Raw genomic sequence first — 17892 nt, forward strand, 5'->3', positions numbered from 1 at the left:
CTGAATCACTGCTTGTGCACTTCACTCGCGCGCTCTGTGAGCTGCGCAGGGCCAGAGTGCGCACCCTCCAGAGGGCACTCGCTGTTCAGGGCGGAGTGATTTGGAGCGCAGGATGCCTGCGGAGCCTAGCGTATCCGTGTATTGGTGTTGCTGTGTGCACGCGAATCGTGTATTGGTGTTGCTGTGTGCACACTAATCGTTTTAAAAACATTAATCTGATGATCCGCTGATACGGTCTAATGTAAACCCCACCTAAAACACAGTTCCTGCACTACTTCTGTGACACCCACCCCATACAACACTTTGTGCCTCACATAATCAAAAACAATAAGCATCAAATAAGTATACAGGCCAGATGCTTAAAGAATTGAGCAAGCTCCTCTCTCCCCCCCCCCCTTTTTTTTGCTGTCTCTTTCTGTCCTTCTCCATTTTCCTCCCTTCAGTTTCCCACGCCAGTGCTGTGGTGCTCTGGGACAGCATGTGTGTCTGGGTGGGGGCGTAAAGAACATACAGGCCAGCTTTGGGGTTTTAGAGCAGCTCCTATGACTAATAGGATCCGGGACTAAGGCACACAACACTACCATTTGGCTCTCCGCCCTGGAACAGGCTACTACTCTCACACATGTGTGGCAGGGAGACCTGGAATTTGCATGGATCCCGTGGAATAGCCTGTTCTTCACATTGCAGGAATGCACATTGACGTGCTATATCTGTTGCACTGGGATGAAGTATACATAAGGAAACTCACTACAGATGGATTAATTCTCACTTAATCAAGTCAAATCAAATTTAATTATTGTGCAGAATGAATGAATGAATGAATGAATGAATGAATGAATGCATTTACTGTACTACTTGAAGAAAACATAGTGAGTTTCAGTGACACTTTCATTTTAATGCACAATTTATGAGCAAATGATACATATATTGTTAAAGATTAACTATTAATTATTGATCAATTAACTTATAATTATTGTATAAAGTATACAAGACATTTATGTGGTGTATTAATATTTTAAACATCAGGTTAATTTGGAGGAAATCCACATGGACATGCAGAGAACATGCAAAACTCTGACAAACACTAAACTGAGCTCAGGATCAAGGTGTCAAATAATTTATAACAAAAGTTTAATTTAATTAATAATAAAATTTTATAATAAAACTATAATGACAATTTTATTTTTAATTTATTGCTAAATGGCTTCTTAAACCAGCAGGCATTGACTCTAGCCCTAAGGGGCCATTACCCTGCATAGTTTCACACTTTCTTTGTTCCCAACACTCCTCAACATCTTGGTAATGAGCTGAGGAGGTTTCATGACCTGGATTAGCTGTACTGGTTGAAGGAAAAGCCGGATCTTTGCAAGACACAGAATCCTAGAACTGGAGTTAATCTTCAAATTGCATAAATATTGTATATATTCCAAAATATATTATCAAAATGTATACACTTTAACTAAAACTAGATTGTACATTTAGATTAAATACATTTTTTTAAAAAAACATTGTTTCATTTTTGGCATTCACATTAGATTATTTGCTGTTAACAAATATGGGATTGACTGTTCCTCAGTTATGAAGTAGGCTAAGCAGTTTAACACCAATAATAATTTTTATTCATAGAGCACTATTCATTTTGAGTCCAAAATTTCAAAGTGCATAAAGCAATCCATAATCATAAACAATATGTATAAGGATGAAAGTCCATCCATCCATCCATCCATTTTTTATGTCACTTATCCATTGTGGGTTGCAGGTGAGCTTGAGCCAATCCCAGCTGATATTGGGTAAGAGGTGGGGTACACCCTGGACAGGTCGTCAATCTGTCAGATGACAGAGCTAAAATAGAGAAGCAAAGCTAAAATAGAGAGGCAGACAGCCATTCACACTCACATTCACACCTACAGGTATGGGCAGTTTAGAGTAGCCACTTGACCTAATCCACATGTGTTTGGACTGTGGGAGGAAACCTGGGTTTGAACCCAGAACTTGCTTGCTGTGAAACAACAGTGTTAAAAACTGCACCACTGTGCTGCTTGTTTATTTATTTATTTTTGTGGAACCAGGTGGAACGGCACCACCAACATCAAAAAATACAACCACAATTAAAAAAAGTTGGGAAGCTGTGTAAGACATAAATAAAAATCATAATGCGGTGATTTGCAAATAATGGAAACCCTATATTTTACTGAAAACAGTACAAAGACAACAGATAACATATCAAATGTTGAAACTAAGAAATTGTACTGTTTTTATTTCTTTGAAAAATATATGCTCATTTTGAATTTGATGCCAACAACATGTTTTTAAAAAAGTTGGGACAGGGGCATGTTTACCACTGTGTTGCATCACCTCTACTTTTAACACTCTAAATATTTGGGAACTGAGGAGACCAAATATTGCCCCAAATGGGGCAACATTTAAAAGTGAAATGTTGCCCCATTCTTGCCTGAAATACAATTTCATTTGCTTCACAGTTCGGGGTCTCCTTTGTCATATATTTAGTTTCATAATGCGGCAAATGTTTTTAGTGGGAGAAAGGTCTGGACTGCAGGCAGGTCATTTTAGCACCCAGACTCTTACTACGGAGCCATACAGTTGTAATATGTGCAGAATGCACTTTGACATTGTCTTGCTGAAATAAGTACGGGCTTCCCTGAAAAAGATGTCGTCTGGATGGCAGCATATTGCTCCAAAACCTGCATATATCATTCAGCATTAATGGTGCCTTCCCAGATGTGCCATGCTGTGTGCATTAATGCATACCCATACCATCACAGATGCTGGCTTTTGAACTGTGCACTGATAAGTCGGATAGTCCCTCTCCTCTTTAGCCTTTAGGACACAGTGTCCATGATTTCCAAAAATAATTTCAAATTTCGATTCATCAGACCACAGGACAGTTTTCCCCTTCATCTCAGTCAATCGTAAATGAGCTCAGGTCCAGAGAAAGCAGCAGAGTTTCTGGATATTGTTTATATATGATTTTAACTTGTATTTGTGGATACAGTGACAAACTGTGTTCACAGACAATGTTTTTTTTTGGAAGTGTTCCTGAGCCCATGCAGCGATTTCCACTATAGAATCATGTCTGTTTTTAATTCAGTGTTGCCTGAGGGCCCAAAGATCATGGACATCTAATGTTGGTTTTTATCCTTGTCCCTTGTATACAGAGATTTCCCTGGATTCTCTGAATCTTTTAATGATATTATGTACCATAGATGATGTGATCCCCAAATTCTTTTTAATTTTACATTAAGGAAAGTAAGAGCCTCTCTGGGATGTTCATTTTATACACAATCATGTTATTGACCTGTTGCCAATTAACCTAATAGTTGTTTTTTTTAACATTACACAAATTTTCCAGTCTTTTGTTATCCCTGTCCCAACTTTTTTTAAATGTGTTCTTGGTATCAAATTCAAAATGAGCATATATTTTACAAAAATAACAATAAGATTTCTGAGTTTCATCATTTGATTTGTTGAATATAGGGTTTCCATGATTTGCAAATCATTGTATTCTTGTTTTATTTACACAACATCCCAACTGTTTTGGAACTGGGGTTGATATGAAGAAGCAAGGCTGAGGCTGATTTGTTTCTAGCACAGGCTACAGATTCATGCAGTGTATTAGTGGCAGTTGTGTCAGTTGATTACACAGAGTGAAACAGCTCCTAGTTTTTGTATACATCTGGGCTGATATTTTTCAGACCGTTTTTCAGTGCTTGCGAAGATGCACATGAAATACAGTGGAGAAGAAACTAAAAGTAGACAGACTAAACACACATTGCCTAATTAATGTTCAAAGTACACAAAAGTAGTGATGGCAGAACCTATGTTTATTGTTTGTTTTTTTTAAATAAAACAATAAATGAATGAACAGATAGATAGATAGATAGATAGATAGATAGATAGATAGATAGATAGATAGATAGATAGATAGATAGATAGATAGATAACACATTTTTTCTGTTTACTGTGTTTGGTATTCATGGATGAATCCAGTAGCACATTATGGACTTCAAACACTTTAACATTTGAAATCACAAATGCAGCTGTCTGGCACCTTGGGACAGATGCAAAAAAAAAAAAAAGCTCTTATATTAACATCTGAATACAAATACTTACACTGATACACACACCAGTTTATGAAGTCACCAGATGGTTTGCTACTATTACTGTGTGTTATTACCATTTCTTACTATTACCATTAACCTCCTCCACTACACCCCGGGTTTCTTTCTGAGACCTGCCCTGCTGCTTTTTCTTCTTTTTTTTCTTCCTTAGATAAATTCCTGGTGAATTATAGAATGGAAGTTGAGTTGAGAGAATGCTGCTTTCTAGTAGCATTCAATGAAAAGGGTGATGTAACCAACATAAGCAAGACAAAGCAGTTAATGGGATCAACAGGTAATGAGAAAAAAGGGAAAGTGGTTGAAAGAGAAGCCAGAAGAGGTCAGAGGGCTGAGATGGTGAAAAGCAGGGGATTTATGTGATGAGGAAAGAACAACATGAGACTGAGAAGGAGAGTGAGAGGAACAGGAAATGGCCTGTGATTTGTTTTGTTCATTTCTCTGAATTTGAGAAGCACTGAGAGTTCTACCTTACTATGATGATCTATGCTGTAGACTTACAGCCTTTCACCAGCTGTGGCTTGAGTAATCACCTCATCACACACCCGCTTTAAGCATTTTGTTTGCGTTTTCAAGAGGGATTAAGTGCCACACAGTAGCCTACTCCCTTCCGTTACTTTTGTGATTAGGTTTGACTCTCTCTTTGCTGCCCTGCTGATTCCATAGGGACTGGACATTCCTTTATACACTTGTCATGTTCATCATGCTGTTTCCCCCACATCCTCTCTGTCCATGGTCACTTTAGTTTGGGTTAAGATCTCTCCTCACTTGTTTGTGTTTCAGATGGGTATCTGGAACAGTAAAACCTCATTTACTAAAGTACAGAAATTATTTAAAAAAAAAACTTTAACCTCTTTCTGCTTGTCTTGTTGGAAATGTCCTCTTTGTATTCAAATGGACTTTGCTTGTCAGATACTCTCTCTCTCTCTGGCACTTGCACACACTCACACCTCCTGTCAGGTTCCAGATCCAGAAATAGCTGTGATTTATATACATCATAGGTTTGGGACCTTTTCACCTGATCGTGTGTGTGTGTGTGTGTGTGTGTGTGTGTGTGTGTGTGTGTGTGTGTGTGTGTGTGTGTGTGTGTGTGTGTGCTGTACAGGCTGCCAAGAATTTGAAGCACTACAGCTCTGCCTGGTTTATATATCATCTAATTCAATATAAACCTTATTCACTTACGAAAATGTACAGCCTATTTACACATTATGTCACAATGACATAGCATATACCGTACAACAAATGTTTACTGTAAGAATTTATTGAGTATGGCTGGTTCATTCATACAGACAATGACACAACTGTGATGTATGCAAGGGTGGCAGAAAGAACTTTAGCAAGGAAAAAAGACATGATAGGCTTTTGATTGTAAAGTCCATTTCTGACACTTCTTTGCAAGAGCGCATTGAATGTCTGAGGAATGTGCCAGTTACTGTGATTATACAGTGTGAATATATTAATATGAGTATGTAAATATTTGTCTATGTAGGGCTGCTATTGGCTATTGTGTGTTGGATTTTATTCGTTTTGATATTGATAATGTGGAGGGTGTGGTTTAATTTGTGCTTGTCTAAAATGGCAAAATGGTATCACACAAGAAAATGAACTTTATAACTCACATACTTAACAAATTATACTATTCACACTTCATTCATCTTTGATTTTGTTGCTTATAGTGTAATGTCTTTTCCTTTGATTCACCCACTCTGTCTCTGGCTCAAACTAGCATCTTCACTCCTCACATAAAGTGTTAGATTAACCCACTGAGCTATTTGTTGGCATCAGCACTCATTTGTCTTTTCTCTTTTTTCCTCTTCACTCTCATGCTGCTTTTGCAATCTGTGTCATGCATAACTTGGGAGCAATCATAAAGCCTCTTTGCACTACCTCTCTTGTTTTCTTTTATCTGCCTCTTTATTTTGGATGAGGGCTTAAAGTCTACTGCATCTGATAGTGTTGAAAGTAGGCCACATGGGCTGCACTGCAACTTTCCCACAAATAACATAGAAAGAAACACAACATGGAATGAACACTGGGGGCCTGAACATGAGTGACACAATAGCAATATTCCCCGTTTTTATGCAGCTAATATCACGAGTAGACCTACAATACCTATAGAAATGTAATTTAAAATATAAGCATAGATATCCCACCCAGAAGATCCATTTTATTCAAAAAGAGAACTGCAATATTTTGAACATTTTATTAATATGTATTTATTATATTATATTATATAATCATAATATATTTACAGGGAGTGAGGGAGAAGTGTGTGTGTGTGTCTGTAAGTGCTACCTGGTATAGAGGAATGTGAACAAGCGCTATCTCTCTGCATAGTTTCCTGTGGTTCACACACTAGCATCAGATTAGGTATCACGGGCAGATATTAAAGGGGTAGGGAAACTTTTGTCTAAGGTATGATAAAATGTTTAACATTTTGACAGAATACTATAATTCCACTGATTCAACAAGCTGATGTTTGAAGTATTTGGAATTATGTCCATTTATATGGTACATCCCTTAATTCACAGAAACACAAGGTATCTACTAGGCACATTATCTAGTGGCAAAGCCCATATAAACAGTAGGTTAGGTGTGGCAGAGATATGGAACTACAAAAAATCAGGGCCTCATGTTTGGGCTTCATTTCTCTCTAGATGCTTTTATAGAATAACCATGATGCATGTCCACATCTATGAGCAAAGCCAGTCATAACATCCCTGGCTTTGAAGGCTTTCCAGATTTCCATTTGTGATGATTCTCACCACACCACTTCTGGAACACTGTGCTACTACTGCCATTGTAAGAAAACCTTAAATCCTGCTGTTTGTGTGAGCAAATGGAGAAGTGGCAGTGGTTTAAAAGAACACTTGTCTCAGTGCCTGACATGCAGTGGCAGTTTAATAGTGGCTACCTGTCAAAACTAACATCCATAGCACTCCTCCTTTGAGCTGCGTTTACTAAACCACAGTCCTCTTTTGGAAACACATGGCATATTGTGTTTCTTCGTCATGTCAGGCCAAGTGACACTGACTAGAGTGAGCATTATCATATTTACAATACACTTAGTACTTTAGACCTCTATTTGATCACCCAATATGTACACATATGCATACATACTGTGTATCTTTTCAATTTGTTGTTTCATTAATCCTACCAAAAATATCCAACTCCATTGGATTTAGTTTCAAGTAAGGCATCCACTATATCCCACTGTAATGTGGGTAGCAATTTAAGCATAAGAGCTTTTCCAGGTCACCAGTTATAATGAAGTGGTTGTAATATATTAAGTTGCCTTTCCTTGGGAAAACTTTTGTTTTTACATCTATTTATGGTAGTTTGGTAGATTTGTTGCAACTTTTGCCCAATGGGGAACAGCTTCTGTTGTTTTGGACATGATCCAGACCTTCTGGTCAGAACCCCAGAGTGGCGAAATATTGTTCTCCCAGGGATCTTGTTTTTTATCAATACAAATGACTTGTAACATTCATCTGATTTAATGCTGAAATAGTTCCAGACTTCTGAATTAAAGCACACAATTATTAATATACTCTATTTGTAGTCTAGCTCTCTGAATTACTTGCAGTTGCTTTGTGTGCTGGTCTGTGACGAGTGGGGTCACTGCAGGAACTGTGGGTTAGACCTAAATTAAATTCTCACAGATTCTCAAGCGATATTTTCGAAATCAGCTAGTTCTTGGCATTTCCTTTATGACTCCGTATGACTACACTATTTCCCATGATTCTTATTTAGTGAATAGAGTGACCACTCAATACAAAATCGACCTTCTACCTGTTTAGCTTCGTAATTGCATTGAAGCATTTATATAACCACACAGTCATGGTAAACGGTTAAACACTTAGAGAGATGAAAGGGGAGCTGAGGTGAAGATAGTGACAGCATCCAAAGCTGAGCATTCTTATAAATGAACATCATCCAGGCTTGGACTCTTCAGGTTAATGCATTCGGCCCTTGGCACTTCACTTATGTGCACAGTCAGAGTGATAAGTACATTATGTATATAACATCATACTGCTCTCTACACTGTAAAACCTCAGAAAAGAATTTGTGATGTGTGAGAGAACATTTTTCATGTTATTAATTACAGTAGGACTGTAAAGATCAGTTACTTGGGAGAGGATAGAAGCCTGCACATCTGAAGAAGTCAAGTCAGCTTTTTTTTTTGTCATGTTTTCAGAATAGAGAGTATAGAAAATTAAATTAATGGAAAACAATGACGTATATAGCTAACATACAGTGTGTATGACATACAAAGGAGACAGCTGTCAGGACAATAATATAAGGAGAGCATTTCACATACTATAAGTGGCAAAAAGGTATTGGGAAGGTTGAGATTGCATGTAATGTGTAGTGCAAACAAATAATGTACTGCAAGTAGTGATAAAGAGGTACATGCATAACTGTATACATCACTGAACAATGTAAAAAGATGCATTAAGTGGTAAAAGATGCATTAAGTGATATAAATAAAGAACAAAATATACAGGAATAGTTCTGTTTATATATATATATATATATATATATATATATATATATATATATATATATATATATATATATATAAACTTGTTCTTGATTCTAAGATTATTGTTCTTGGCTGCAGGAGTGGAACCCAATGTGGTCTTCTGCTGTTGTATGCTGAGATGCTTTTCTGCTCACCACGGTTGTAAAGAGTGATTGTATGACTTACTATATCCTTCCTGGCAGCTCCAATCAACCTGGCTATTTTCCTCTGACTTCTCTTATCAACAAGGTGTTTCCACCCACAGAACTGTCGCTCACTCAATGTTTTTTGTTTTTCGCACCATTCTGTGTAAACTCTAGAGACTGTTGTGTGTGAAAACCCCAGGAGATCAGCAGGTTCTGAAATACTCAAACCAGTCCATCTGGCACCAACACCCATGCCACAGTGAAAGTCACAGAGATCAGAATTTTTCTCGTTCTGATGTTTGAAGTGAACATTAACTGAAGTTCTTGATTTGTATCTGCATGATTTTATGCATCGTGCTGCTGTCAAGGGATTGGCTGATTAGAGAACTGCATAAAACTGCATGTGTATAGGTGTACCTAATAAAGTGGCCGGTGAGTGTATAACTCAAACTTTTATGGAATGTTTTACTCAGCGAGTATTAAAGATAAAGTATATTTGTGATATTTCAGTTTCCAAAAGAAACTTTTGCTGTCCCCAGTCTTCTTTATAACCCCATGCCTTTCATCACACAGAACCCTTTTTTCCCCCTTGGCCCTAACTACAACTCTAATCTTCCTCTGTGTGCCCATATTCTGTCAGGAGCAGATGTACCGGTAGACAGACTGTGTTTCAAGTGTGTATTTGAGATAGCAGCTCTGGCTATCAGTGTAGATGCCAGTGAAGTGGGCTATTTAAGCTCCATCACATAGCACAATGCAAGTCTCAACACATAGATTTCACTACAGACTTGTGTGCACTAATAATTCTTTAAATATATATAAAAAATTTGGGCACACCTAATTCAGTGATTTTATTTGTTTATTTATATTAATTAAAAGACACTTTGTGTCTTAAAGTAATGATGGACTGTCATTTCTCTTTACTTAGTTCAGCAGGTTGGCGACACAGTGGTGTAGTGATTAGCACTGTCACCTCACAGCAAGAAGGTTCTGGGTTCAAGCCCAGTGACCGACAGGGCCTTTCTGTGTGGAGTTTGCATGTTCTCCCCATGTCTGCGTGGGTTTCTTCCAGGTGCTCCGGTTTCCCCCACAGTCCAAAGACATGTAGGTTAGGCTAATTGGTGACTCTAAATTGACCGTAGGTGTGAATGTGAGTGTGAATGGTTGTTTGTCTCTATGGCCAAGTTTACATTAGACCGTATCTGTCTCGTTTTCTTCGCGGATGCACTGTCCGTTCACATTAAAACGCCGGGAAACGGGAATCCGCCAGGGCCCACGTATTCAACCCAGTTCGTATCTGATCCGGTACTGTGTAAACATTGAGATACGAGGATATGCTGTGCTGAGCTCTAGCTGACGTCGTCATTGGACAACGTCACTGTGACATCCACCTTCCTGATTTGCTGGCGTTGGTCATGTGACGCGACTGCTGAAAAACGGCGTGGACTTCCGCCTTGTATCACCTTTCATTAAAGAGTATAAAAGTATGAAAATACTGCAAATACTGATGCAAATACTGCCCATTGTGTAGTTATGATTGTCTTTAGGCTTGCCATCCTTCCACTTGCAAGTGGTAAGTGACTTGCGCATGCCCGATATGCATTGGGATCACACACACAGCGGCTCAGTCCCGAATCACTGCTCGTGCGCTTCACTCGCGCGCTCTGTGAGCTGCGCAGGGCCGGGGAGTGCGCACCCTCCAGAGGGCACTCACTGTTCAGGGCGGAGTGATTTGGAGCGCAGGATGCCTGCGGAGCCGAGCCGCTGAGGAGAAATTTACACATTACATTTCAACTTACGTGCCGTCTAATTAGTCATGTGATTAGCGTATCCGTGTATTGGCGTTGCTGTGTGCACGCGAATCGTGTATTGGTGTTGCTGTGTGCATGCTAATCGTTTTTAAAAACGTTAATCTGATGATCCGCTGATACGGTCTAATGTAAACCCCACCTATGTGTCAGCCCTGCGATGACCTGGCAACTTGTCCAGGGTGTACCCTGCCTCTCACCCATAGTCAGTTGGGATAGGCTCCAGTTTGCCTGTGACCCTGCACAGGATAAGCAGTTATGGATAATGGATGGATGGATGAATGGATAATCTCTTAGTTTTCCCTAGCTGTAATTGTGCTGTTTAGACAGCAGAGGGTGCAGTAACATACAATCGCAGGAATACATGTGATGCCACCCTATAATGCCACGAAAACACACACAGAGATTTAAAATGGGAAACAGCTGTTGTGAGGTTGACTGTACAAATACAATTAACAAGAAATTGGAGCTAACTTTTTACAGACTGCCAAAAGCAAAAGAAAAGAGAAGAAAAATTGAGGAAGTACAAATGTTCATAAAAGGAATAGTTTTGTTAATGGAGCACTTGCATGTGATCTCACAGCCGATCCAGATTGTGACAGACGCCATCTTGTCGGTCAAACGCCATATTCCGCCTAATACTTCTACTTCTGCTTTTACTTCTACCTTTTCTTCTGGAAAACCCTACTATATACAATTCTACTACAACGGCTGCGGCTACAAGCTCTCCCTACCTGTGCACGTTTTTTATGTTTTTTGTGTGTATTTTTGCGTGTTGTTCATCTGTACTGGACTTCAATATCCACTACAACCGTATGGACTTACTGGACATTGGTTTCCAGCAGAAAATGACGGTTTGTAGCGATTTCCATCGCATGCACAACATTCCGGACAAGATAGCGAGACCAGCGGGGTCTCCGTGGATTGTTATCGGAAGCAAAGCGAAGGAGGCGGTGCCGGGAGCGGAAGCAAAAGCGAGGCTGCAGGCAGAGCCGGCCTGTTGACTAAGCTCAGAAAACAGCCACTCAAATCTCCACTCCCAAGCCTCTACCTCTCCAACGCCAGATCCATGTAAATAAGACGGACGATTTGGAATTACCTTATTCTATTCTATAATCGGCTGGTCAGTGCTATACTCAATACTTAAGTGACTTACCCATCCAATGAGGATCCTTGTTTACAAGATGCCACATCTGAGTCGCTGACAAATCCTGAATTTCTGTAAAGATAACTGTCCAGAGATTTATAGGCACGCAGTGCTTCACCACTGAACAGCGAGGGAAAGTTAATGAGGTAATTATACACGGCTGGGTATTCCGCTGGCAGTTCAAAATCCGGTCGTGAAAACTCCGTCCGGTAAGCCATAAGGGTCACAAATCTGTAGGTCGTTTATTTTAGACATATATCTAGTTATCTGTTCATTAGAAAAATGAGCCGTGTAGTCTCATCTCATCTCATCTCATCTCATCTCATCTCATCTCATTATCTCTAGCCGCTTTATCCTTCTACAGGGTCGCAGGCAAGCTGGAGCCTATCCCAGCTGACTATGGGCGAAAGGCGGGGTACACCCTGGACAAGTCGCCAGGTCATCACAGGGCTGACACATAGACACAGACAACCATTCACACTCCCATTCACACCTACGGTCAATTTAGAGTCACCAGTTAACCTAACCTGCATGTCTTTGGACTGTGGGGGAAACCGGAGCACCCGGAGGAAACCCACACGGACACGGGGAGAACATGCAAACTCCACACAGAAAGGCCCTCGCCGGCCCCGGGGCTCGAACCCAGGACCTTCTTGCTGTGAGGCGACAGCGCTAACCACTAGCCGTGTAGTCCGTCGGTTGAAATTGATCCATTCTGTACACAAGTGCAGCAGTATTCAGCGGTGTTTTTGACCGACAAGATGGCGGTTGTGTACTTTCCGGTCACGTGACTGCAAGATCTCTATAGATTATTATATTTTATTCCAACCTTTACACATGTGGGTAAATAATTATTGTTGCTTATTAAGAAAATGAAACAAAAGTGTTTTTTTTTTTTTTTATTTAATAAAATAAATATTTAAGTTGGGTGGCACGGTGGTGTAGTGGTTAGCGCTGTCGCCTCACAGCAAGAAGGTCCTGGGTTCAAGCCCCGGGGCTGGCGAGGGCCTTTCTGTGTGGGGTTTGCATGTTCTCCCCGTGTCCGCGTGGGTTTCCTCCGGGTGCTCCGGTTTCCCCCACAGTCCAAAGACATGCAGGTTAGGTTAACTGGTGACTCTAAATTGACCGTAGGTGTGAATGTGAGTGTGAATGGTTGTCTGTGTCTATGTGTCAGCCCTGTGATGACCTGGCGACTTGTCCAGGGTGCACCCCGCCTTTCGCCCGTAGTCAGCTGGGATAGGCTCCAGCTTGCCTGCGACCCTGTAGAAGGATAAAGCAGCTAGAGATAATGAGATGAGAAATATTTAAGTTGATAAAGAACAGAAAAAATAAATGTTGCATTTTTTGGTCTTTTTTTTTTTCATTTTAATTTTTTTTCCAAAAATATCATGGGAAAATCGAATCATGGACTCAATATTGTAAACTGAATTGAAACGAGAATCATTACATACCTATTCTCCACATGTCCATTTCCTCTAGGTTCTTTGTTTTTCTCCCACCTCCCAAAAGCACACTGTGTGTTGGTGATGCTAAATTGCTGTCGGTGTCAGTGTGCGTGAATGTGTGTACATGGTGCACTGCAATGGACTGACATCCCATCATAAGTGTATTTGTGCCTCACACCAAGTGTTATTGAGGTTGCCTCCAGATCCACCGCAACTTTGATAAAGATGGATAAAGCATGGATGACAGAATGAATGATTCGATTTACTAGGGTACAGCTAAAGGTTTGCATTGAGTTAATACTTGCTACACTTAGCACTAGCTCAGAATACAAGTAAAAAAAAAAACATAAGAAACGGGAACATTCACCCATCCATCTATTATTCAAACCTGCTTATCCTGTGCAGGGTCACGGGCAAGCTGGAGCCTATCCCAGCTGCCTATGGGTGAGAAGCGAGGTACACCCTGGACAAGTCGCCAGGTTATCACAGGGTTAACACATATAGAGACAGAGCCATTCACACCTACGGTCAATTTTAGAGCCACGAATTAGCCTAACCTGCATGTCTTTGGACTGTGGGGGAAACCGGAGCACCCTGAGGAAACCCACGCAGACACGGGGAGAACATGCAAATTCCACACAGAAAGGCCCTCGCCAGCCGCTGAGCTCAAACCCAGAACCTTCTTGCTGTGAGGCGACAGTGCTAACCACTACACCACCGTGACGCCCCTAAACATGAACGTGGTAAATAAATTATTTAATTATTTAATCTGTTCCCAAAAGATAAAACTCTCCTTAAACAGTGGGTTTTTTTTTTTTTTTACTTTCCCTACTATTTATTTTAACAGATTTAATTTCTCTCAGGACAGTAGCAAGAAAACATACACATGTCAGTAAAGTGACAATAGGTTTCACTGAGTAATGAATCAGCATATTTCTACTCAGGATTGTAACAGCAACAGTTTACAACACACCAATTTCAGAAACTTTTATTGATGTTTAAAATACTTTTCCTTTCATTGAGCATGATTCTGTCTAGCATCTAGCTATCTTACCAAAGTAAGATAACATTAATCTGACATATAACAAGGGTGGCTGCTGTTGATTAGCTACAGCATAAACTGGCCAGTCTGAAACTTTTTGCAATCTTCATAGTTTTATATATCTCATCTCATTTCATTATCTCTAGCCACTTTATCCTGTTCTACAGGGTTGCAGGCAAGCTGGAGCCTATCCCAGCTGACTACGGGCGAAAGGCGGGGTACACCCTGGACAAGTCGCCAGGTCATCACAGGGCTGACACATAGACACAGACAACCATTCACACTCACATTCACACCTACGGTCAATTTAGAGTCACCAGTTAACCTAACCTGCATGTCTTTGGACTGTGGGGGAAACTGGAGCACCTGGAGGAAACCCACGCGGACACGGGGAGAACATGCAAACTCCACACAGAAAGGCCCTCGCCGGCCACTGGGCTCAAACCCGGACCTTCTTGCTGTGAGGCGACAGCACTTTGTTATAGATTTCCATTTTATGACTTCTATTTTATCGAGTCAGTACAAAAACATTTTAGAGTTCCAAATGTTCATTTTCCAGCACAAAATTAAATGTTACAGAAAAGAAATGTTTGTATCTCAGCAGCATATGACATAAGAGACCACTTTTCAGATTAAAAAAGAAAACATAATGAAGGCTACTGGATTTTGGTGCAAAATTAAAAAGCAAGTGTGACAGTCAAAGTGTCCAGAAGAACTGTGGCTGGTTCTGCAAGATGCTCAGTAAAACCTACATCTCATTTCCTTATAAAACTGCACTCATTGTCCCTGAGACTACTTTTTTTTTTTTTTTTTAAAGCTAAGGGGCATCTCACAAGAAATACTGACTTTGTTTCATTTATTATGACTTATTGCGGTTTATAGTATTTTTTTTACGTTGAAACATTTAATTTAATTTTTAAGCCATTTTTGGTCTACAGTATTTCTTTACATGTGCCTAAGACTTTTGCACAGAACTGTATATTATATAAAGTATGGGATACTTAAAACTCTGATATTGTTTTCTTAGTTTCATAAGGTTCTGTCTGGGTTAGGAATGAACAGGAGATAGAACCTGACAGTAAAGTGATCACTTTTTTCTTTTTACTAAACAATTTATAAGTGGCAAAGACTGGTGACACAGCTTCATTGGGGTACAGTATGTAGCTTGTCTGTTGTGTTTTTGAAATATATCAGCTGATGCACAGTAAACTAGTCTGAATAACGCAGAGCCACCTGTGATCAGAGCTTAGAAATTTCAACTTCCCTGTATGCTATCTTCTTAAAAGCCACTGGAGGGCTGCATGGTGCATAAATAATGTATGTGACTATTGCCATCTAGTGCTCATATGTATTATATCAGGATGAAAACATGGTAACAGTATTATAACCGTGCACCAATAGTGATTTAGGAATAGTTTGATCATTTTAATAACACAAATTTAAATGATGTAGTATATAATTTTATATCACTTTTGTGGTGTTGTAATATCTTTTTCATCATCCTCAGAAAATTCTGGACATAGGCTTTAGGCTTTTTACCCTTTTCTTTCTGCTGACAAGGTGAGTCCTTTCATTACAATTACCATTGTTATTTAAAATTGCCCTGCCTTTGCCTTGAAAGTATTTGCAGTTTTGTATTCTCTCACATGACTGAATTTTGTCATGGCTTGCTGTGTCGTCTGAAATTTTAGAGCTATAAGTAGTTTAATCTTTGTGTAATGTCCTTCTTTGTCACGATTACAGGGCCAGCCAGGTCCTCTTGGCCCTCAGGGCCCGGGAGGGCCTCGAGGACGTGTAGGTGACCCTGGCCTGCAAGGTCGTAAGGGAGAGAAGGGTATCCTGGGTGAGGCAGGCATCACAGGACCGAAAGGGGCTGAGGTGTGTGTGACTTTAGCCTGCTTCGTACTACCCATCTGAAATTATTCTAAATTTTAATAGTGCTAATGTAAAGTCATAGATTTTTTTCAGCATTGCGGTTGATGGAGTAAAATTGTGTCAGCTAACAAATAAGTTGATCCAGTTGTCTCTGATTTGTTTCTATAGGGAATGATAGGAAGTCCAGGGTTTCCAGGAGCAGATGGTATTCCAGTAAGTGGCTTCTCTTTGTTGTGGAAGTATTGAATCCATATGGACTTATGACCAAAAGTCTCTCTCTCTCTCTCTCTCTCTCTCTCTCCTCTCTCTCTCTCTCTCTCTCTCTCTCACACACACACACACACATATTTTGGGAGGATCACATTTAAATCATTTATAGATTCATCTAACATGTTACATTCAAGACAATGTGTGTTACATTTTGACCTTCTGACCTATCATCTATGCAGGGTCACCCAGGGCAACAAGGTCCTCGAGGAAAACCTGGTGCTGATGGCTGTAATGGAACCCGGGGAGATTCTGGAATACCGGGCCTGGACGGAATTAGTGGTGTGGCTGGAGAAAAAGTATGTGGAATGCATCCATCCATTTTAGCTAGAAAGAAAGACGTCAGACATCAACTGTAATGATGTGTAGATTTTATTCTACATTTCACAATCTCATATCGTATTCTCTGTCTTTGTCCCTATCTCTTTTCTCAATTCCTCTGCAGGGTCAGCCAGGAAGGAAGGGTGAGAAAGGGGACTCCCTGGAAATTAGCGTTTATATGGAGAGATTTCGGGTGAGAGTGAACCAGAAACAGATATCTGCAAGAGGCAGTATGATATAAAAACAGATCACTTTTTGGATTTACTCAAAAATAGAACTAAGGTTTAGAAACAAAGAGTAGTAATAGATACCACTGTGGTACATATTGAAATTAGGGCTGTCAATTGATTAAAATATTTAATCGTGATTAATTGCATTATTGTCCATAGTTAACTCACGATTAATCACAAATGAATTGCACATTTTTATCTGTTCTACATGTACCTTAAAGGGATATTTTTCAAGTGGGAGTGGACAAATATATTTGCTTTATGCAAATGTATGTGGCCAAGTCAGGAAGGGTAAGGCTAGGCACAGCAAAAATTATTTTTGTAGGTATTTTATTCCCCCAGTGCATTTAAAAAATAAAGCAGTGTTAGCTTTATAATTGTGAGGGTTTAGTACAATTCAGTGTGAACAAAACAATATAGTATTTTCCTCTAGTTCTGTACTTAACTTCCAGCCTCAGACTATGCCATAAAATAAACTAAACAAAGTCGGTGATGTGGACTCTGGACAACAGTAGTGGCTATCTTTAAATAAGAAATATAAAAATACAAAACCCAACTAAATAAATTTGTTAAGCCACACAGCTCAAAGATGTTTTCCAAGAAAATGCAGTAACTCACTGGTAAATATACAGTACATTCATGAGCAAAAACTGCATTTATAAACACTTTTAAATCACTCACAAATTTCTCAGAATAAAACAAACTCTCTCACTCCAGTGTGCAGCCTGCACGCTTAGAGACACACACACACACACACACACACACACACACACACACACGCCTGGACCTTAACACGTCTTCTTTTCTCCCCTCTGGACCATCAAAAGCATACAAAAAACACACACATGTAAACAGTCAGAATACAATATAAGTTGATTCTGGATTCTGTACATAAGTGCACTTTATCATGACTTACACTAACCAGCTACTCACTACATCGTTTGCTCATG

General features: G+C 39.8%; 1 protein-coding gene across 3 annotated transcripts in view; it reads left to right on the top strand.

Moving 5' to 3' along the window:
* col4a2 (collagen, type IV, alpha 2) overlaps positions 1-17892 on the top strand; it is a 132428-nt gene that overhangs the window by 75492 nt on the left and 39044 nt on the right. For all 3 annotated transcript variants that reach the window (XM_060929683.1, XM_060929680.1, XM_060929682.1), the window contains exons 5-8: positions 15993-16127; positions 16293-16337; positions 16574-16690; positions 16837-16905. In XM_060929683.1, coding sequence (XP_060785666.1) covers positions 15993-16127; positions 16293-16337; positions 16574-16690; positions 16837-16905 — 366 coding nt within the window. The remainder of the gene's footprint in view (positions 1-15992; positions 16128-16292; positions 16338-16573; positions 16691-16836; positions 16906-17892) is intronic.

This window comes from Neoarius graeffei, chromosome 9 (assembly GCF_027579695.1).
Source record: "Neoarius graeffei isolate fNeoGra1 chromosome 9, fNeoGra1.pri, whole genome shotgun sequence".
NCBI lineage: Eukaryota > Metazoa > Chordata > Actinopteri > Siluriformes > Ariidae > Neoarius > Neoarius graeffei.